The sequence below is a fragment of the Diceros bicornis genome, chromosome 18 (genome assembly GCF_020826845.1).
Source record: "Diceros bicornis minor isolate mBicDic1 chromosome 18, mDicBic1.mat.cur, whole genome shotgun sequence".
Taxonomy (NCBI): Eukaryota; Metazoa; Chordata; class Mammalia; order Perissodactyla; family Rhinocerotidae; genus Diceros; species Diceros bicornis.
The window spans coordinates 1,610,866-1,624,570 of record NC_080757.1 but is presented as its reverse complement, the minus strand read 5'-3'; the positions used below and the strand labels follow the sequence as shown (position 1 = coordinate 1,624,570).

Genomic DNA, 13,705 nt, shown 5'->3' with positions numbered 1-13,705 from the left:
TGCTTTTCCAGTTAAATCCTACCACCTCCAGGTTGATCCCAAGCCCCTCTGGCCAAGCTTCCAGAACTCCCAACAGCTGCATATGAGCCCAGCACGAGTCACAAGGACATTTGAATTTTTCCTTTTATTCTTGTTCACATTCTTTGAGGCATAGCTTTGCTTCAGCAGGAAGGCTACCAAAGACAGGAGGGATGCCTGGGCGGGGAGGCGAACCCTCCCTCCCTCAGCCCCCACCTTTGCCAGGCTTCAGTGAACACAGGTGGCGGCTGAGCAGTCCATGTTGGCACTGTGGAGGCCGGGCCTGCAGACCAGGCCTCTCCGGGAGGCACACTAGCAGCTGAAGGACACCCCTGGCTCGGGGCAAGGTGGGCAGCACGGAGAACCTCAGCTCCCCAGGCAGGGAAGGGGCTCTCCCAGGGGCCTCTGCTGCCCAAAGAGAAAACTCACCTAGTTGGAGAGAAAAGGGATTTTCCCCGAGATAGGAGGTGGGCAGCACATCAGGCTGAGCTCCCACTCCAGGCTAGAGAAGGAAGCTCAACAAGAAAGCTAGGCACACAGCTGACATCAGAAAACACCAGCCTTTACGTCAGCCAGAGAGCTGTATTCCAGGGGTACCAGGTGACCCTGGCCCTTTGGGGACGAATGAAACACATGGTGTTTACCATCCAGCACCAGAAGCCTCGAGATGCCTGGAGCTGGCACCCAAGAAAGCGCTAACTCAGCCTCTCGACAGAAAACGGAGCTGGCCTTACCCCCACCTAGGCCCGCAGAAGCTGGGTTTTTCAGTGATTCACTGCTGGTGATGATGGACGAGCCGAAGGTCCTGGGGCTGGCCCCGAGGGCTGAGGGGGCAGGTGTGAGCAGCAGGCACTCCAGGCTGCACGCAGGACTGTAGCCTACATACATGCTAACCCCGTGAGCTTAGGTAACACACTCTCCTTTATTCTGGCTAAAGCAAGAGAAAAAGTGCTCTCCAAATTCCTGGAAGGGAGGCGTTCACAGTTCACAGCTCATCAGCATCAGAACACACGCCAGCGGCCCTACCCCCACGCATCTAGAGCAGCCGCTCAGGGGCCTGCAGACCGCTGTACAGCGTGTAGCCAATGTCATCAATCTCCTCCGCGCTCAGGCTGCTGAAGAGGTTCACGCTGGGGTTGAAGTGGCAGGGCAGGCTGGCCCGCTCCAGGCTGCCGATGAGCAACTGCAGGGCCTGCAGGAAGCGCTCCCCCAAGGCCTCCTCGGCCCAGTCCACTTTCTCCTCCCCAAGGCACAGAACCACCTGGGTCAGGTGGCCCCGTCCCAGCCGTCCCAGGGCCGAGTGGCCGCGGCAGACACCACACAGCAGCAGCAGCAGTCGCCGGCGGGCCCCAGCATCGTGGTCATCCAGGGCCCGCAATCTGGCGGCCTCTGCGGGGTACAAGTCCTGCAGCCAGAGGCTCCCAGCCAGCCCCTCCAGGGGCCAGGCCAAAAGAAGGCGCTCTCCGGTGGCGGCACCAGTGACCACCGGGAGCACCGCGACCGTGAGTTCCAGGTGCTCGTGCTGCACCTGAAGCAGCAACTCCTCTGAGGCCACGCTGGGCCGGATCAGGCACCCAAGAAGACTGCCAATAGCTGGCCAGTTGACAGAAACGGCCAGTGCCTTGCGGAGCAGCTCCAGCAGGGCACGGGAAGAGAGGTAGCCGCCCACCAGGAAGCGGTCCCAGGGGCTGTTCCCACGGGAGCGGAACTCAAGCTGAGTCCTCCGCACAGCCCAGCAGCGTGGGTCCCTGGCCACAGTGTCCACGCCAGGCACCAGGCTCCACAGGCCCGGGTCCAGCACCAGGGGGACCAGGAGACGCACGTGGTCAGCAGCCCCTGCCTGCAGCCCGTCATAGAGTGGCCCGCTGGGCACAAGCGCCCCGAAGGGCAGTTCCGGGAACTTGCTCCGCAAGTAGGCCTGCAGCTCAAGGGCAATGTCACCGGCCAGCTGTTTGGCCAGAGCCACATGGGCCGCTGGGATAGTCACGTGGTCCCGCTCAAATGCCAGCAGCTTCTCCTGGAACGTCAGGCACAACGGTGCTGGGGAGCTAAGTGGAGGTGGCATCTGAGGACCGGCATCTGCAGGCCGCTCTGCAGAGTGAAAGGGCCAGGGAACAAGTCAGAACGCGCTGTGATGAGCCAAGAGAGCCGGCTCGATTGCTGGCTGTGTGCCGCCCCGGGCTGCGTTTTTTTCATCTATAAAGTGACCACCTGAGAAAGCACTTAGTCAAAGTCCTCATGTATAGTGACCGCTTGATGACAAATTCTCATTGCCCCAGATGCCCAACACTCTGGGGCTAAAACAGCTTCATGCAGAGTGCGAGATAGGTCCCAGGCCTCAGTTTCCCCAGCAGAGGCCCCCCCCCTCCCCCGGTCATAATGCTGCCGCCTTGCTCCAGTACCACCCTTCCAGTCCACATGTTCTGGTAGTTGGAGCCTTAGCACCACCCAGGAGGTAGGAGGGCAGAGAAACATGCCGCCATTAAACATACAAGGAGCCCGTGGCCCTGGAGGAGCAGGGACCTGCATCAGTCACATGGTTGGTCAGTGGCGGGGCCTGGGCTGCCTGTCCCACATGTGACCACCAAAGAGGGACCCCGCCCAGGTCAGAGGGGAAGGGGTGCTACTCACCTGGGGCAGAGGGGGAGGGAGGCAGGGGCGACACGGGCTGGCTGAGGGCAGCAGGTGGGGGCCGAGGCTGTAGGCATGGTGTGGCCTTCAGCAGGCTCAGTTCCTTCCAGCTGTCCTCCAGGCATGTGGTGTCCCCCTTGGCATCATCCTCGTCCCGGGGGCTGGTGGCCCTGTCGATGAGCTGCAAGCAGAGAGACACATATCAGAGCATCCACAGCCTGGGCGGCCATGGCAAAGGTAAGGGCAGAGCAAACCACGCTGCAAGGGCAAAGAAGCAGGTGCCAGCTCTGGGCAGTGCTCCCCACTCCCCAGGACCCTGCTGCAGGCCCCAGCCCCGCTGTCTTCCTCTGGGAGCCCCAGGTGTAACTGGCCCAGCCTGGCCTTACCCGCTTCACAGCCAGGGTGGCAATGCCCAGCATGGCAGCCCCGCCCACACCCAGCACCAGGCGGGCGTTGGCCAAGAGGAAGTCCACAGCGCTGCCCAGCACCTCGCCGTCACGCCGCTTCCCCCGTTTCTGGGAAAACTCTGCCATGGTGTCTGCCTGTAAGAGAGCCAGGGTACGGAGATGGCTCAGTGGGGACGGCCAGGCTGGCAGCGGGGCAGGTGTGGGCGGCGCTCTGGCTGCCATCATGCTGGGGTCGCTGAATTACGCCCACGAGTGGGGTTCCTGAGAACTCCTCAGGAGACAGGGGCCATTCGCAGGGTTTCTTTGGAGGAAATGGGGAGCTGCCCAAGACCCCTCACCCAAACCTGCAAACAACCCACTCACCCCTGGAAAGGGGGTCTTGCAGAGAAAGGCCCTGGGTCCTGTGGCAGGTCAGAGAAGGGTGCCCATCCCCCCCATCCCACCCTCAAGGACCCTTAACATCACCAAAGACCGCGAGGTGGGTCTTGTCACCCCCACCCCCTTTTACAGAGAAACAGGTTCCCAAACCACACGGTGAGTGGGGGGGTCTCAGAGCGTCCAGACTCTCACCCACCCCCAGTCCGATCAGGCCCCTGGGCCTGTGGTCAGGTCCTAGCGGCTGTGTCCTCCCAGTTCCTAACCAGGGCTGGGGACAGGAGGAGGAAACCAAGGCCCAGAGAAGACCATAGCTGGGGGTCCCAGACAGCCTGCCCTGGAGGGCCTCTCAGACCTTTGGGGGGACCTTGGTGAAGCTCACGGAGCCACAGCTATCCTCCACATCTCGAAAGGGCAGCCCCCAGAGGCAGAGCTACCAAGTCAAAGGACAGGATGAGTCAGATAGCCCACGATGACCTGGGGCAGGGGGGGCGCCCAGGAGCTGCCTGTCAAGAGTATGTGTCAGTCAAGGCTGAAGTCCCCGCTGGGGGGGCAGCGAGCAAGGTACCGCTAAAGACAAGACTCCAAACAGAGGACCCGCACAGTACCCTGGATGGGGGCCTCTGAGGCTCCGGACAGTGTGAGGGGAGTGGGGGCGTGGCCTCAGCTGCTGAGAGACCAAGCAACAGAGAAGGTAAGCTGAGGGCCCGAAACCCCAGCTGTTTGCTCACCTGTAAAATGGCAGAGGCTGCGGTGAGGAAGGGTTACAAGTGCGGAGCCCAGAAGTGTGGGGCTGTGTGGGGCCGAGCTCTGGGGCAGCGGAAGCAGAGATCTGTCCTGGGGCCCAGTCCACCAAGCCCCAGCCTCAGGTTCTTCCAGGGGGACCCCTACCCTCAAGCCCTGAGAGCGGAGGAAGTGTGACCAAGGGGCACACTCAAGGGACCAGTCAGATACCAGGCACAACTGTCTCCATGAGAACGCCTGAGCAGATGACCGTGAGCTCAGAGCCAGCTAGGGCACCGAGGACTTCTGGCCTCCCTGCTCGGCTGTGGGTGCCCGGGGCTCAGGTACCAGGTGACCAGATGCCTGGAGCAGCTGAAGCCTGAAGCACTGCAGGTCTCAGCCCCAACACCCGCCCCCATTCGCCCATACTAAAAATAGGACAAGAGGGCCTGAGTTGGTCAAAGGCTAGCCGGGTGACCCAGCATGACCCTGCAACCAGCTTCAGTTTCCTCATCGATGATCAATACTGCCACCTGCCTCCAGCGGGACCAGGAGTCCACTTCGCAAACTGTCAAGCGCTTTAAATACCTCCACCTGTCTAACTCGGGACTCAGCCCACCCCTGGCGGGGTTGTGCAGGCCCCAACCCGCAGCCTTCCAACGCTGGGAAGGGGGAGAGGGCGCGGGTTAAAAATAACCCGACTCTGCGCAGCCGGGCCCCACAGCGCCCTGGGACGCCTCCTGTCCTCCCCTCCTCCGCCAAACCCAGGGCCGGGGCTGAGCAGCCGCGCAGCGGCCCTGCGTGGGCATGTCAGGGCCCCCTTTACGGGGGGACACGGCGGCCCTGGGAAGTGAAGTGACATACCCAAGACGGGAAGAGGCAGAGGCGGATCAGAACTCAGGCCTGGGGCCCAGAGCCCTCCCCTCCTTCCCGGGCCGGGACCGCGGGCCCCGGCGGAGGCCACGCCCCCGACCTGCGTCCGGGGCACGCGCCACGCCCGCGGCTGGATGACCGGGCCGCCCCGCCGCGCTCCGGCCGTACCTGCGTCGCGGCTTCAGCGCACCGACCGGCGGACGCAGCGGGCCTGCTCGGACCCGGGACCCCGGACCTGCCTGGAAATGGAACGTGGAGGACCCGGGAACCGAACTCCGAGGCCCCGGGGGCGGGCGCTGACGCCGAGGCACGCAGACGAGCAGGCCCTAGCTCCAATCGGAGCGCTCGAGGCCCGCGCTCACGTTCCAAAATACTCCGCAGCTCAGCCAATGGTGGGAGGACCACGCCCCCTCACCGGTTTGCGCGCTCCATTGGGGGCGAGACTTCCGATGCACTCTGAATTTACAGGCGCAGGCCCCCTTCCGAGCCTGCGACCCGCCTGGCTGGTGGTATGAGCTGTATGGCCGGCTGCGGAAGAAGCCAGCCCCCAGGACCCGTTGTGACGCGTGTGCGCTTGTAATGTGAGCCTCCGGTGTAGAGAAAGCTGTCCGGGCTCACGTTCCTTCCGGGGCCCGGGCAGACAGGCGGCACCTGGCCCTGAGGCCCGCACGTCTGACTGATCCTTGAGGTCACCTCTGCGAGAGGGCCTTGATGGCCCCATTGTTCTTACCTGTTGGCCCGCGGGGCACACGACATGACTCAGGGTCTACCCGTGCCGCCTGCTCCGTGTGACCTTGTGTGGGCCACTTCACCCGGGCCTCGGTTTTTTCTCCTGCGAAATGGGGACCCCAGACCCCCCACCCCTGCGAAGCATGTTGTGGCTCATCCGGCAATTATTTATTGGGGCCTGTTATGTGCCGGCCAAGGGGGCCAGCAAGCAAATAAATGAGCGGACAGGGACGGGGTGTTGACTCTAAGCGGGAATGATAACGCGCCACTTATTCAGCGCCTGCTGTATGCCTCTAGCCACCCGTGCGTTTGTTCATTTGTTCCTGACAACCACCTTAAGACGCATTTCACAGATGAGGAAACTGAGGCAGGAGGAGGCCTGGGGCTTGCCGCGGGCTCTAGGACCCAAGGGCCCAGGCGTCCTCCCACCACTGGTCGCCATGTAGGGCCCAGCGGCAGAGAGAGACTTTCCGGGTCCCTGCGCCCCCGGGACTGAGTCCAGAATCCCTCCCGCGGTCACGCCCACTGCAGCTGCTCCAGCAACGCAGGGGGCAGCACCTGGACCCGCAGGGCCCGGGACACACCCCGCCGTGCGGCACGGGGACCCGGCCTGGAGGCGCTGAGTCCTCCTGCGCAAGCACCGGGGCGCCCGGCCTCCCCGGGGCCCCTCCAGTCACCCAGCACACGGGGAAGCAGAGGCCGCAGAGGCCCAGGGCGCGGCGGGTCCCCGCCTCCCGCGGAGCGCCGGGCTCCGCCTTCGCGCCGGCCGGGCGGGGCGCGCTGAGGGGCGGGGCGGCGCTGGCCCAGCCCGCGGCTGTCCCCCGCGCCCGCGCCCGCGCCCCGCAGCGAGAGCGGCGCCATGGAGGCCACCGGGGTGCTGCCTTTCGTGCGCGGCGTGGACCTCAGCGGCAACGACTTCAAGGTGAGCCGGCGGCCCGGACCCTCCGGGCCGTCCCTGCCGCTGCGCCCGCGCGGCTCTCCGCTTCCTGCCCCGCCCGCCTCAGAGCCTGGCCGCCGGGACTGCGGGCGACCGGGGTGGGGCGCTCCCGGGCCCAGGCCCCGCGAACGGGCCTCCGAGGCCCCCGCCAGTGCCGCTCGGGAAGACCGCGGCCGGGCGGGGCCGGCGCGGACGCCTGGGCTCGGGGTCACGCTAGGGGGTGGGCCGGGCCCCCACCTCGTGTCCCTTCCTGGGGTGTGGGCCCCGCCTGGGCCAGAGAGCGACTCGGGGGTCGCGAGCCTGTCCTCCTCCCTGGCCCTCCTTCCCCACCCCTCTGAGGTCACACGCCCAGACCAGGCTCTGACTCACAGCCGTGCCCCTGGCTGTCCCCAGGGCGGGTCTGGAGCCGACTCATCTCTGCCCTGTCCCCGCCGCCGCCACCTCCATCCTCTGTGGTCTTGAGCAAGTCACTTCCCCTCTCGAGCCTCAGTTTTCTCATCCGGTGAAGGGGCTTTAAAGTCGTCCTCTTGGCGGCCTGGATTAGTTGCTATGGAGAGTGTGTCGGGCAGGTGTTTGAGGCCCTGGGTGGCAGTTGTCTGAGCAGCTGTGGACTGACAGACCAGGGCCACAGGAACCGGAGCCCAGCCTTCCAGCGAGTGGGTGGGCAGTTGTAGAGAGCCAGGAACGAGGTGGGCAGTGCTGGTGACCAGGGAGGAGGCAGGGTAGGAGTGGAGGTGAGAGCTGGCCTGGTCCTGGGAGGGTCGGCTGGGGCTGCAGCATGGGTGGCTGGGCAGACTCCGGCTGGGGTCATTGTAGTGTCAGCCTGGGTCTGCAGGGTCAGGGGACCTAGGCTTTGGCTGGGGTCAGAGGTCTGGCCAGGGCCAGGGAAGCAGGCAGGTCCTTCCTGCATTTACCCACATGTGCACACACCTTTGACCGCATGCACAGGCCGCCACACCGCTTTCCTGGGCCCCAGTTCCTGCCACTGTCGCCTGGGGTCTCCATGTGGCCTTTCTAGACTGGAAGAGTCTGAGTTATCAGCCAGGAATGTGGCCATAGGGGGAAGGGGACACCAGCCAAGGGCACTGAAGGCACGTGCTGCCCGCGGCTCCCTGCCTTTAGGGCTGGGATACTGAGGTGGGCATTTGAGTGTGAGGAATTGAATAACGAATGAACGAATGATCGAGGCAGACCCGTGCAGGCTGGGGCACAGGGGGGTCTGGACCTGACTACAGATGGCTTATGTGCTGATGGCGGGGGGAGGGTGGTGGTGGTGGTGGTGCAGGTAGGGCCTTGGTAGGGCCTCAGGGGGTACCCTCACCCCAGGCAGCCCAGGCAGGGCCGGGAATGCCAGGCGAAGGCGTTTGAGCTGAGGTAACCACATAGCTGGGTGTGGGGATGTCACCTGGAACAAGCCAGCTCCGTCCTGGCCTCCTGAGGCTCAGAATCCAGCCGCAGAGACAGATCTTTGGCCGCCAGCCATCCTGATAATTCGTTGGTCCTCACAACACTTTAGTCCTGAGGGGGCTTTTATTAGCCCTATTTTATGGTGAGGAAACTGAGGCACAGAGTTGTCCAGGGTCACACAGCTGGTGTGAGGTGGCTCTGTTGCTTCGTAAAGGCTCCCATGGGCAGTGGGGGCCGCAGAGGGTGGTAGAGCAGGGCTGCCCCTCTCCCAGACCAGCCTCACCGTGACACACCTCCCAGGGTGGCTACTTCCCTGAGAACGTCAAGGCCATGACCAGTCTGCGATGGCTGAAGCTGAACCGCACCGGCCTCTGCTACCTGCCGGAGGAGCTGGCTGCCCTTCAGAAGCTGGTAAGGGGCTTTGGGTGGGCAGGGAGAGTCCCTGTGTATGGGGCTGGGCCAGGGGGGCAGAGCCTGTGCAGAAGGCTGACGACGTAGAGGAAGACGTTGACGGCCACGAGCAGAGCTGGCAGAGGGGAAGTGGTACCCTGTCCCTGGGGATGTGCGAGTGGAGACGGTCTGTGAGGGAGGGAGGCTGCAGAGGTGGACTGGGCCTGTGTGGCTGAGGGCCCTGGGTGGTGAAGGTTGTGGTGGGACTCTGTAGACACCCTACCCGCCCTGCTGAGCCTCCGCTCCCCTGTCCTGGCCCAGGAGCACTTATCCGTGAGTCACAACAACCTGACCACGCTTCATGGGGAGCTGTCCAGCCTGCCGTCACTGCGGGTGAGTGCTCGCCAAGCTCGGGAGTGGGGGCTGGAGCCCAGCCAGGGGCATGAGGGCAGGGCCAGACCCCAGGCTGGACCAGCACCTCTGCCATCAGTGTGTGAGGCTCAGGGGTCTGCTCCTAAGGGGAGAGGATAACAGTGATGCCCTATGTTAAGTCACCCATGGGGAAAACGGTTAAAAATCCAAAATCCCACCCATTTTGGACAACAGCTACAATAATAACAGCTGACACCAGCTGAGCAGTGTGCCAACTATTCCATGAGGGTTTTTTCATATAATCCTGGCCTCCACTAAGTTCACAGATGAGGACACTTGGCCACAGAGGCAGGTCACTTGCCTGAGGTCACATGGCCAGGCAGTGGTAGCGCTGGGGTATGGTGGGGTTTGGCTGGTGGGGGACGCAGTCAAGGTGGTCTGCTTACCACTGCCCTCCATGGAGCCTCTGACGTCCCAAAACAACAGGCCCCTGTCCCAGACCCTTCAGGCCACAGCAAGAGTCATTCCCATCCAAGGTTGGAGCCCCGAGATGTTAAGGGCACAGCTTCTGGACTCAGGCTGCCCAAGTTCAAATCTGAGCTCTACCCCTTCCCGCCTATGTGACCTTGGACAAGTCCTTTCCCTTTCTGGGGAGGGTTTAGCCGTGTCCTCTGTGAGGGAGCAGCATGGCACCACACAGGCGTTAGGGCTGAAAGAGTGTCAACAGTGGCGGCTACCGTTAGTCTTGTTGTCACTTGCAGTCATGGCACTGCCCCCTGGCCTGTCTTCTCTCCCCTCAGCCATCCTGCATGTACTCTCTGCACATCTGTAGCATGAGAAGGTTTCAGCCCGACAGGGAGAGAGAACAGACTTGTGCTTGGTCCACACTTTGATTTCTCTTTGGCTCAACTTTCTCCCTCTGTGTAGAAACCCTCACTCAGAGCTGCACCCCTATCTTGCCCTCTGGAATTGGGAAGAATAGGGATTGTTCGATCAGAAAAGGTTCCCTGAGGACCCTCTGCTGGGCTCTGGGGCACATTTGAGCTGGGCTTTGAGATGGGAATAGGAGCTCATAGGGAGGATAGCAAGAGCTCGCCAGGTGGAGGGACTATGAGCAAAGGCCAGGGGAGGAGAGCACTCCGGCCTGGCCTCCGGTGATCTTCCTGAGGAAGTGTCCCTCCCTGATCTCTCTGTTCCTTCATGGGGGTGGAAGCTGGGAGTCACCGACTCTTGTGGTTTATCCCCAGGCCATCGTGGCTCGAGCCAACAGCCTGAAGAATTCCGGAGTCCCCGATGACATCTTCAAGCTGGATGACCTTTCGGTCCTGGTCAGTGGTTACCCACCCACCTGGCTCCCGTGCCGGCCCCATCATTCAGTCCCCACTCACTACAATGGTCCCTGGGGCCATTGTTATCCCATTTTACAGATGGGAAAACTGAGGCTTAGAGTGGGCAGTGCCTTGTCCAAAGTCACTCTTAGAGTCAGATCCCTCGTCTAGGCACCCTTCCTCACAGGGTCCCGCTGTCTCCCTTTGGCCCTGAAACTCCCTCATCCGCTCCCCTCTCAGTGCCCTGCCTGATCCCCAGCCTAGCAGAGGACTGGCGGGGTGGGGCCAGCTCTGAGCCACCGTCATCCCTCCTGTCCAGGACTTGAGCTACAACCAGCTGACAGAGTGCCCGCGGGAGCTAGAGAACGCCAAGAACATGCTGGTGCTAAACCTCAGCCACAACAGGTGCCTGGCTGGTGGCAGGCGGCAGGGGCGGGGGGGCCGCTGGGAGACATCACAGGGAGCCAGGTGGGTCCTGGAGTGGCGTGGGGCACTGACTGGGCGGCCCCGCCTGCCTGGCTTCCTGCCCTTTCGCCTGCAGCATCGACACCATCCCCAACCAGCTCTTCATCAACCTCACTGACCTGCTGTACCTGGACCTCAGCGAGAACCGCCTGGAGAGCCTGCCGCCGCAGATGCGCCGCCTGGTGCACCTGCAGACGCTTGTGCTCAACGGGAACCCGCTGCTGCACGCCCAGCTCCGGTCGGCGCCGCCCCCTCCCTGGGAGTCTGGCCTGGTCCCTGGTCTCCCCCGAGCCCTGGCCCTTCCCACTTTGGCCCGGCCACACCCCAACCCCTGCCGTGTGGGCTGTGCTTCTCAGACCCCGTCCTCCCTTCGCATCACGCCCCATCCCCCCTGCCGCAACCACCTTGGCCTTGTGCCCGCAGGCCCTCTCGGCCCGCTCCTGGGCCTGCCCCTGGCCTGACTGCCGCGTCTGCCTGCAGGCAGCTCCCGGCCCTGACGGCCCTGCAGACCCTGCACCTGAGGAACACGCAGCGCACCCAGGGCAACCTCCCCACCAGCCTGGAGGGCCTGAGCAACCTCACAGGTTGGCAGTCCCTGGGTGACCCCCTCAGGCTCCGGTCCCCTCAGGTCCCTCACTTCCTTATGGAGGAAGGGGTTGAACCCTGCTTCTCTGACCACTTCCCAGAGGGAAAAGGATGTGGTTACGTTATGATTATTTCTGTCATTATTGTGATGCCTAGTAATAACACCAAGTTGTGAGCACAGATTTTATGCCTAGATTCACCTGGTTTGAGGAAGTTTCTTCATATGGAGAAACTGAGGGTCAGAGAGGTTAAGTCACTTGCCTAAGGCTGCAGAGCCTGGAGGTGGTGCAGCTGGGGTTCACACTAGGGCTGGCTACCCCTGGAGCCCGCTGTGTGGGCCCCAGCTGATGCACCCCACCCTGTATCCCAGATGTGGACCTGTCCTGCAACGACCTGCCTCGGGTGCCTGAGTGCCTGTACACCCTCCCCAGCCTGCGCCGCCTCAACCTCAGCAGCAACCAGATCACGGAGCTGTCCCTGTGCATTGACCAGTGGGTGCACGTGGAGACCCTGAACCTGTCCCGTAACCAGCTCACCTCCCTGCCCGTGCGTCTGGGCCCGAGGAGAGGGAGGAGAAGGCCAAAGGCCACCCTGGCTTCCGCCCCTCATTGCCACCCCTGCCTCTGTCCCCTCCAGTCAGCCATCTGCAAGCTGACCAAGCTGAAGAAGCTCTACCTGAACTCCAACAAGCTGGACTTCGACGGGCTGCCTTCGGGCATTGGCAAGCTGGCCAGCCTGGAGGAGTTCATGGCTGCCAGCAACAACCTGGAGCTGATCCCGGAGAGCCTCTGCAGGTTCTGGGGCACAGCGGGGTGGGGGCTCACGGCATAAAAAACCCCAGAATCGTAACCAGAACCCACCTGTAGTCTTCGTGCATCATACAAAATAGATGGGTTGATTTGGCTTTGTGGCTGAAGACCGCACAGTCCTGTGCCAGGGACGCCCAGTTTGGGGTCCCCAGAGCTCCCTTTGGGGACGCTGATAGGGACGAGGCCAGAGGGGTTCCACAGCCCCGTGAGTTTGGGACACAGTGCCACTTCTATCCCCTTGTGGAGGTCCCAGTGTCCACCAGCATGGTCTGCCGGCTCTGAGAGTCCTTCAGGCAGAGAACGGAGGGCCCCCCAGCAGCTTCCAAGCCAATTTGAGGACAGCACATGTGTTTTGGTGCCCACTTGGTCGTATCTAGGGACCCTTAATTTGGCAGGAGGCCATTTTGAAAAATGCTGCTCCACAGAAGTCATAGAAAGGACTTCCCAGTCACCTCTGAGTTGAGAGGCAACTCCAGCCCACGGGCTCCAGCCTGCCCTCCCTCCCAGCGTGTTAGAGTCACGGGTGTCTTAACTAGCCGGGCTGCTCAGTTCCTCTGGCCCTACCTGCCTCCCCTCCCCCAGGACCGGAAGTTTCCCTGCCCCTCGTCTGACACCTCCCTGAGGCCCTGGCTCTGTCCTCACAGGTGCACCAAGCTGAGGAAGCTCGTCCTGAACAAGAACCGCCTGGTGACCCTCCCAGAAGCCATCCACTTCCTGACGGAGATCGAGGTTGGAGCGGGCCCAACTGGCACCGGGGGGCGGGGGGAGGGGGAGCGGAGGGGGGGAGGTGCAGGCAGACCTTAGGAAAGAACGAGCAAAGCTGTGTCCTTGGAGTGAGGGAGACCCAGCAGAGGCCTCCTGGAGGGCTGGCCAGTGCCAGGGGGCCTTTGGGGAGAAGGAGAACCACGTCCCTACGTCCATATCACGCTCAACAGCGTCATTTAAGCCCCACAGCCAGCCTGCGCGGTTACAGTTCAGATGGGGAAACCCAGCCCACAAGGGGCAGCCGCAGAGCTGGGATGAGAGCCCCCTGACCCCAGCCCTGGGCGGCTGCAAGGAGCAAGAAGCTGGATTTGGGGTGGCTGGGGGACGGGGTCAGGCTCAGTGCCAGTTCTGCTCACCCCACGAGGCAGGTCCTGGACGTGCGGGAGAACCCCAGCCTGGTCATGCCTCCCAAGCCTGCTGACCGTGCCGCCGAGTGGTACAACATCGACTTCTCGCTGCAGAACCAGCTACGGCTGGCGGGCGCCTCCCCTGCCACAGTGGCTGCAGCAGCAGCGGGTGAGCAGGGGAAGGTCTGGCCTGGAAGTCGGGGGCTCCTCTCTGGGCCACAACTTACCCATCTTGAATTGGGTGGGACACAGCTCTCTGGGCCCTGGGAGATGGAGTTGGCCCCTGGCTGGCTGGGTGCCCCAGGAGGCAGGCAGGCCCAGCCAGGGCTCAGCTGTCTGCCCCTCCCCTAAGCAGGGAGCGGGCCCAAGGACCCCCTGGCTCGAAAGATGCGGCTGCGGAGGCGCAAGGACTCAGCCCAGGATGACCAGGCCAAGCAGGTGTTAAAGGGCATGTCAGACGTGGCCCAGGAGAAGAACAAAAAGCAGGAGGTAAGCCCGGCCCGGGCCTGGACAGGGCAGGCGGCCCTGGGCTCTGCTCAAGACA

General features: G+C 63.1%; 2 protein-coding genes across 5 annotated transcripts in view; one reads left to right on the top strand and one right to left on the bottom strand.

Moving 5' to 3' along the window:
• Positions 1-105: 105 nt before the first annotated feature.
• MIEF2 (mitochondrial elongation factor 2) lies at positions 106-6,325 on the bottom strand. 3 transcript variants are annotated; one of them, XM_058559561.1, is made up of 5 exons: positions 5,196-6,325; positions 4,163-4,241; positions 3,036-3,191; positions 2,650-2,830; positions 106-2,109 (listed from the first exon to the last, which is right to left on the bottom strand). In XM_058559561.1, exons 3-5 carry the CDS (start codon positions 3,180-3,182, stop codon positions 1,055-1,057), a joined length of 1,383 nt encoding a protein of 460 aa, XP_058415544.1. In that variant the 5' UTR covers positions 3,183-3,191; positions 4,163-4,241; positions 5,196-6,325; the 3' UTR covers positions 106-1,054. The 3 variants fall into 3 exon arrangements, with proteins under 3 accessions (XP_058415544.1, XP_058415542.1, XP_058415543.1); XM_058559559.1 differs by lacking the exon at positions 4,163-4,241 and having other exon boundaries at positions 5,196-6,324; XM_058559560.1 differs by lacking the exons at positions 4,163-4,241; positions 5,196-6,325 and adding an exon at positions 5,019-5,131.
• A 257-nt stretch (positions 6,326-6,582) lies between these two features.
• Positions 6,583-13,705, top strand: part of FLII (FLII actin remodeling protein) — a 13,398-nt gene continuing 6,275 nt past the window's right edge. Inside the window, exons 1-12 of one of the 2 annotated variants that reach the window (XM_058559549.1) lie at positions 6,583-6,678; positions 8,401-8,511; positions 8,812-8,883; positions 10,110-10,190; positions 10,510-10,595; positions 10,732-10,893; positions 11,136-11,239; positions 11,611-11,786; positions 11,877-12,034; positions 12,694-12,778; positions 13,183-13,330; positions 13,517-13,650. In XM_058559549.1, the coding sequence (XP_058415532.1) occupies positions 6,616-6,678; positions 8,401-8,511; positions 8,812-8,883; positions 10,110-10,190; positions 10,510-10,595; positions 10,732-10,893; positions 11,136-11,239; positions 11,611-11,786; positions 11,877-12,034; positions 12,694-12,778; positions 13,183-13,330; positions 13,517-13,650 (1,380 nt within the window). In that variant the 5' untranslated portion in view covers positions 6,583-6,615. Of the gene's footprint in view, positions 6,679-8,400; positions 8,512-8,811; positions 8,884-10,109; positions 10,191-10,509; positions 10,596-10,731; positions 10,894-11,135; positions 11,240-11,610; positions 11,787-11,876; positions 12,035-12,693; positions 12,779-13,182; positions 13,331-13,513; positions 13,651-13,705 lie in introns of both variants that reach the window. The other variant, XM_058559548.1, reaches the window with a different exon arrangement.

Coding starts and splice junctions, on each gene's coding strand:
- MIEF2 (XM_058559561.1), bottom strand. CDS start 3,182: ATGGCAGAGTTTTCCCAGAAACGGGGGAAGCGGCGTGACGGCGAGGTG. Junction 2,831..3,035: donor CCACCCTGGCTGTGAAGCGG/GTAAGGCCAGGC, acceptor CTCTGCTTGCAG/CTCATCGACAGGGCCACCAG. Junction 2,110..2,649: donor TCCCTCCCCCTCTGCCCCAG/GTGAGTAGCACC, acceptor TTCACTCTGCAG/AGCGGCCTGCAGATGCCGGT.